Source organism: Triticum urartu, chromosome 6 (genome assembly GCF_003073215.2).
Source record: "Triticum urartu cultivar G1812 chromosome 6, Tu2.1, whole genome shotgun sequence".
NCBI classification, from domain to species: domain Eukaryota; kingdom Viridiplantae; phylum Streptophyta; class Magnoliopsida; order Poales; family Poaceae; genus Triticum; species Triticum urartu.
Window position 1 is genome coordinate 405,817,295 of NC_053027.1, and position 6,978 is coordinate 405,824,272.

The 6,978-nt window shown below is 41.0% G+C and overlaps 1 protein-coding gene across 1 annotated transcript; it reads left to right on the plus strand.

Moving 5' to 3' along the window:
• Window positions 1-1,725: 1,725 nt before the first annotated feature.
• LOC125513801 (adenosine kinase 2-like) lies at window positions 1,726-6,809 on the plus strand. The gene is made up of 13 exons (XM_048679008.1): window positions 1,726-2,017; window positions 2,572-2,625; window positions 2,720-2,766; window positions 2,866-2,897; window positions 2,983-3,084; window positions 3,183-3,250; window positions 3,840-3,916; window positions 4,710-4,807; window positions 4,882-4,952; window positions 5,154-5,220; window positions 5,294-5,416; window positions 5,819-5,879; window positions 6,493-6,809. Exons 1-13 carry the CDS (start codon window positions 1,926-1,928, stop codon window positions 6,633-6,635), a joined length of 1,035 nt encoding a protein of 344 aa, XP_048534965.1. The 5' UTR covers window positions 1,726-1,925; the 3' UTR covers window positions 6,636-6,809.
• The last annotated feature ends 169 nt before the right edge of the window (window positions 6,810-6,978 follow it).

Genomic DNA, 6,978 nt, shown 5'->3' on the forward strand with positions numbered 1-6,978 from the left:
ATGTATTTGACATGAAGAAAGCAATACAATAAAACTGAACGATCAATATTATGCTAACGGATGAGTCTTGTCCATCACATCATTCTCCTAATGATGTGATCCTGTTCATCAAATGACAACACATGTCTATGGTTAGGAAACTTAACAATCTTTGATGAACGAGCTAGTCTAGTAGAGGCTTACTAGGGACACGGTGTTTTGTTTATGTATCTACACATGTATTAAGTTTCCGGTCAATACAATTCTAGCATTAATAATAAACATTTATCATGATATAAGAAAATATAAAATAACAACTTTATTATTGTCTCTAGGGCATATTTCCTTCATTGGATCCACCACACATAATTGTTGGGGCTCAACAATATATTTTGATATCTTCAAGGCATCAAACATTTTGTCCTAATCTTTCAGTTCCGGAGAAACCTGTACACCAATATCATTGGATACATTGATCAGATCCCTACTATGTCAAATCGTAGACAAAGTTTGTGTTCCCGCTAGGTGAGATAGCCATCTTATAAGAGTCTTCTAATCAGACCTTGTGGCTACATCCACCGTCATCTCAAAGATGATGTTGCTTGTGTTGCCGGATCCAAACAGGTTACGCAATAAGCAATATCACTATATTGCATATCTTGCAAGTCAAATTATGTGATTGATTTGTTCACCAAGTCTCTGCCAACTTATACATTTCAGAACATGTTAATGGAATTGGTATGTGATGGCTTCAAAATTTGTAAGAATCAGGGGGAGGGGGGGGGGGTATCTTCATGAATTGTTCATGTTCAAAGTATCATATTATACTCTTTTTCCCTTCATAAATTTACTTTACAGGTTCTCATAAAGGTTTTTAATGAGGTGATATCAACATGAGATCACATGTCATACTTTCTGTTTCCCTCACTGGAGTTTTAGGAAAGTATATGCGTCATGTTTATTGTTCCCCAAACTATATGGTTCTCACATATTGAGTTAAATGAGACAACAACTATTGTAGTATGTTGCATCATCTTCTCCTTATTTTTCTCATTGGGTTTGCAGGAATTTAGCAACATATTAAACACCTATCTCCTTACATTTTTCCTACGGGATTTTCAAGGAGAATCTTTATCAAGATGAAGTCTGCTCACATAATCAAGCATTGATTAGGGAAAGTGTTAAGATCAATTAGTAACAAATGTTAATTAAGGGATAATCCCTGCTTTTACTAACCGCATGCAGTTGCATATACCGCGTCGGTTCCCGCTGAACAGACGCCTCCCTGAACAGACACCTTTCCTAGTGGTGTCTCTTTCCTTTGTAGAAAATAGCAGATCTCATCTAATATAGTACACACAGTTTTCATTATTACTACTATTAATTCTACTCTCAACACCATTCACATTCACAAACCTGAAGTTGCTGTGCTGGGCTGGGCAGCACAGACCATCAACCGGGTTGGGGTTTTGCTCTTTATTTAAGCGGGACCATCCCCGCACCACTCCCGAGCACCGACCGATTTCTACACGGTTGGTGGGCGAAAAGGACCCACGCATCGATTGCCCCACCAAGAGCAATCTCTCCGCTCTCCACTCACAGCGCAGATCGCTACTGTGCACCAATCAAACGCTGCGGCGTGTCAACCTCGGTCCCGCACGTCAGCGAGCACCCAAGAAAAGAGTTGGTAGCAGTACCACGTGGTGGGTAGGATAGATCTTCTTCCGCTGCCCCTCCACCTGCAAATGCAACGCTCACCAACCACGCAGAGCCACGGAGGGTGACAGGCGGGCCCCGCGAGGTTTGGTCGAGGCCGACTAAAACCCCCGCCGCACCCATCATCCCACCACCACCACACCACTCGAACGAACCTCTCGCCATTTGCCAACAGACCTCAGATCTCGCTGTCGCCTCCTTGCGCAGCCGTCGTCGAGAGCAGCAAGAAAATGGCGGCGAGCAACCTCGAGGGTGTGCTCCTGGGGATGGGCAACCCCCTTCTCGACATCTCCGCCGTCGTCGACGAGGCCTTCCTCGCTAAGTACGCGCCGATCTCTCCCGCCCGCTTTCTGCGTTCCGATCTGTGGTTTTGAATTTTTCTTTTTGTCTCCGTTCGCGTTAGTTTTTGGATCTGTACGGTCTACTCTTCTTAGCTTCGACGGATTCGTCGCCTCTCCTCGTCAGATCCGAGACGACAAAAAGTGCTTCGCGAGTTCGTACGGGCGCAGCACGGGACCAAGAGTCGAACGAATAATTTTATTTTTGACAGTCGAAAGATATATCATGTCACTTATCCAAAGTTATGCAACATTATGCAATGGATCAGTTAGTTATCTCGTGAATCACCCGCGATTTCTCTTTTCACCAATTTCATGCGCGACAGGTTTCGCTAGTGTTCCTGTTTTTTTGCCGAATTTGTTGGCATAGATCTCCGAATTTGATATGCTGTGTAAGTTGGTTCAAATTGACGCTGGAATGCTGATCAGTTGTTTGACGTAGTGCTTCATGCTTGGCTTTGATGCTATACTGTTGCTTGAGTATTATGCAACTTGTGTTGTAATCATGACTGCTGACATGCTCCCTCCTCTGTTTTAGGTATGATGTGAAGCCGAACAATGCCATTCTTGCCGAGGACAAGCACTTGCCCATGTAAGCATCTATGTCGTTACCAACCATACGTATCCCAGTGCCGTTGTTTTGTACAATGATAGAATTTCTTACCTCATACTGTGATTTTTGGCAGGTACGATGAGTTGTCCAGCAAGGACAATGTTGAATATATTGCTGGAGGTAATGTTTTTTTTAACATGTATAATGTGCTATTTCTTTTCATGTTGTTGATTTTTCTGATTGGCTATATCTTCTCTTTGATGTTCCATGATGTTCCAGGAGCCACGCAGAACTCTATCAGGGTTGCCCAAGTAAGCTCGAAAGACAAGTAAAACCATGACCAGCCAAAAGATTTTGCTAGATCTGTTTGTTTACTTTGTATCATGTATTGTGCAGTGGATGCTTCAAACTCCTGGTGCAACAAGTTACATGGGTTGCATTGGAAAGGACAAGTATGGTGAGGAGATGAAGAGCGCCGCTAAAGCTGCAGGAGTTACTGTTAGTTCTTGAGCTTTTTTCCATTTTATCATATAAATGTTTCTGTTCTATTGGTTAACGGACTAATGTTGACTTGGTCTTGTCATGTATTCGTCTAGGCTCATTACTATGAGGATGAGGCTGCTCCTACAGGCACATGTGCTGTCTGTGTTGTTGGTGGCGAAAGGTATGCCACCTACGACAATACCTCTTACCAGCTAGTATTGTGTTTCCTTCTATTTTGTGGCTTTACACTGTTGTATTTGAAATCATTTTTGTTTGATGATTCATTATTCATATTTGTAACGTATAGTTGTATTACTAACTCACTTAATTAAGACCACAACATTATTCATATTCTGAATGATGATGTAATACATCCATCCAGGTTCTCTATAAATGGTAATAGTTGTATGTGCATCTCGCTTTAATTAGGGAAAATGTTTAACACTGTCAAACATGTGTGCCATCTATTGAACTATCCTGTGGTGCATGTCATTTTGTAATTCAATGAAGTTAAGTTTCAATCTTGTCTCGACTTGGGAGGGACGTGTATATGATTAGAACAGTGGACAAAGTTATTTAATTTCAGCGAAGCACGTAGTTTTTAAACAAAATGCCATATAGCTTTTGCAAGGCATAAACACACAAGTCTTCACATTGTTTATTTCTTAATTACTTAAATGTGATTATTCTGTCCCATACTTTTACAACATTTAGATCCTGAGCATCTTCTCTAACAATATCTGAAATATATATTCTTTTTATCTGGTCAGGTCATTGATTGCAAACTTATCTGCTGCGAACTGCTACAAATCTGAGCATCTAAAGAAGCCAGAGAACTGGGCACTAGGTATAGTATTTGTTTTCAGCTCTTGTGAACTCTCTTAGCTTGGATTATGTTCCTCATTGCTCAATTGATGCTGACATCAGCTTGGACAGCTTGTAATCACAGTGCAATTTTCTAAAGAAATGGACTGTGATTAAACTGTTTGGATGTACTTATACTGGATAGCTGAAATCTAGAGTGCAACCAGTTCTAATTTCTGTTTGGATGCCCAGAGTATTGAATTGCAAATTTCTGACTAAGTCATCTCCATACCCCTCATTCCCGCGTACACAACCTGGCCTCCGTCCCCTGGCCCTCATCTCTGCGTCTGTCTGATCAGCGTGGTCAAGCTTCTGCCCTCTGGCTCTCTTCTCCCGATGCAGGAGTGTCGTCCATTGTCGAGCTCCTGGCCGCCGTGGTCGAGCCCCTTATTGTTTCTTATGGAGGGCGAACGGAACTATAAGTTTTACAGTACGAGCAATTTCAGTGCAATACGGAGGTCGACATCTCTGTAATGAGAGAAAGAGTGTGCAACTGTGTGGGAGTGCCGCTTGAAATTGAGCCAAGTTTCCATCACTCAATACCATGACCATCCACAGGGCTGTATTAGAGGCTTGCGAATACCAATTCACAATTCTGGGCCGAATATACATACATCCAAACACAGCATTAATATTTTGTTTCCTGAACGATTAATTGAGGTGTCTTTTTTGTGTGGAAACTGTAGTTGAGTTGTACATCATCTTCTACTTCGCTATATTATCGTAATTTCGTGGATGACTTCATTCCTGACAACCGTGACATTTGCTGTTGACAGTTGAGAAAGCGAAATACATCTACATTGCTGGCTTTTTCCTTACGGTGTCCCCTGAATCTATTCAGCTTGTTGCTGAGCATGCTGCTGCAAATAACAAGGTAAGGTTCAGAACAGAAAAGTTCCCTGTGAAGTGGCGGTCGCCAGTGTTTGTAATCGACCATTTTGTTTCCAGGTTTTCTTGATGAACCTCTCCGCTCCCTTTATCTGTGAGTTTTTCCGTGATGCCCAAGAGAAGGTTCTTCAGTAAGTTTACCTGCTCCTCTGTGATGCTAAATGTTTTGGACATTATTTGAGATACTGTACATGAGCTTAACTCAAAATGCATAAGCAATGTCAAGAGATGTTCCCATGTTTGCCACATCCTAATCTTTCAGCCTGTTAAAGTTTGGTAGTTTATAGAGATTTTGGGTCATTTGGTTAAGACATGTTTTGTGACCACTTCAGGTATTCTGACTACATCTTTGGAAATGAAACCGAGGCAAGGATCTTCTCTAAAGTCCGAGGGTGGGAGGTAATCACTCAATCCTTGTAAAATGATTTTATTTGCTTATTGCGCTGCTGAAAAATTACATGTAATTTTGTAGACTGAGAATGTCGAGGAGATCGCTTTGAAGATCTCACAACTGCCTCTGGCTTCTGGAAAACAAAAGAGGATTGCTGTGATTACTCAGGGTGCTGATCCAGTAGTTGTGGCTGAGGATGGGAAGGTATATATTTTTTTTCAGTTTGATGCATGTCAGTTGCATTATAGGCTCATCCTTTATTCATACATATTTAGTTATAGCAACCTGCTGGTATGCAACTGCTTGTTTGAAAGTAAATAACCTATATATTTCTGTTGGATTTTGTCCAATTATAGGCTGTGGGACAAAAATAGGAAAATTGCATATTTTAAGGATAGCTAATTCTTTCCTTTGACAATAAATCTGCCGTTGTGGGCATATTTGCAAAGCAATCTGTTTTTGTCACAGTTGTTTGCTTATTCAAATGTCACATCAAAATTTTGATTCATCACAGAACGGGCACTTAAAACTTCATGTAGAATTTAGTTGAGTCAATCTATGTGAAGATAATATGCGAAACCTAAATATTATTATGTTTTTGAATAGGTAAAAACATTCCCTGTGATCCTATTGCCCAAGGAGAAGCTTGTTGACACCAATGGCGCTGGTATGCTTTTTCTTTTGTATAATGAGTTGATTTAATCTTTCTGTTGCTTCAGAACTAGCCACTGTTATAAGGACACTGCTTAAAAAGTTGCTTTCATTACATATTATTGATGGGTTCTAGTTTTCATGTGTATTATATATCCGGAAATATTGAAAAAGCTCATGTAAATCTAATAGTCCCTCCGATCCATGTCGCTGATTTAGTACATTTTACTAAAATGATGTTATGTATTTATCAAAACAATGTTGACGTAAGCTAATTAACTAAATTCTCATGATAATATAAAAAAGGAACATCTGCACCAGTTGTTGATGGCACTAATTGATCAAATGTATAATTGAGCTGTTTCAGTTGTGCAAGAAATGCCACTATATTTTGAGTCGCAATTCTAAGAAGAGTCTCCTCCCGGATATTCATCTGTAGCAGTATCTAGCTGCACAATTACCTGATATTGAGAATTCAGCATTCATGACAATCTGAGACAGATGCATGCTTGGTGAACATATTCATTAAAATTGCTGCAGAAACAGCAGTCTGATTTGTAATTTGGATACCGGGTGTCAGTTACGATTTTGCTGCTGCCCCTGACTTGTTACACCCCGTTTCTTATTAGGTGATGCGTTTGTTGGCGGCTTCCTCTCTCAGTTGGTTCAAGGGAAGAGCATCGAGGACTGCGTAAAGGCCGGTTGCTACGCAGCAAACGTTATCATCCAGCAATCTGGCTGCACTTACCCTGAGAAGCCTGACTTCAACTAGACCAAATTCAGCGATTCTACGGAAAGCAACACTTAACCGCTTGATGGTTCGGCTTGTTCTCCCTGTATTATTTTGAGGCTTTCCATCTGATCCGGCCTAATTTTCGGCCGTGGATATCTGTTGTACTGCTATAATCGGTACCTTTATCTTTGGTATAAGGCATGGTTGCCATTATATGGGGTGTTACTTGTGGCCGTCTTATCCAAGTATATGCCGAAGCGTGGTCAGACCGACGATAGTGCTTGAAGGCAGTGGAATTTTATGGACGTGTTTGTTTTGTGAGAAGTATGGCATAGTGTGGCTAATGGTATGTCTGTCAGTGAGCCAAGGGCATTATTTGCCT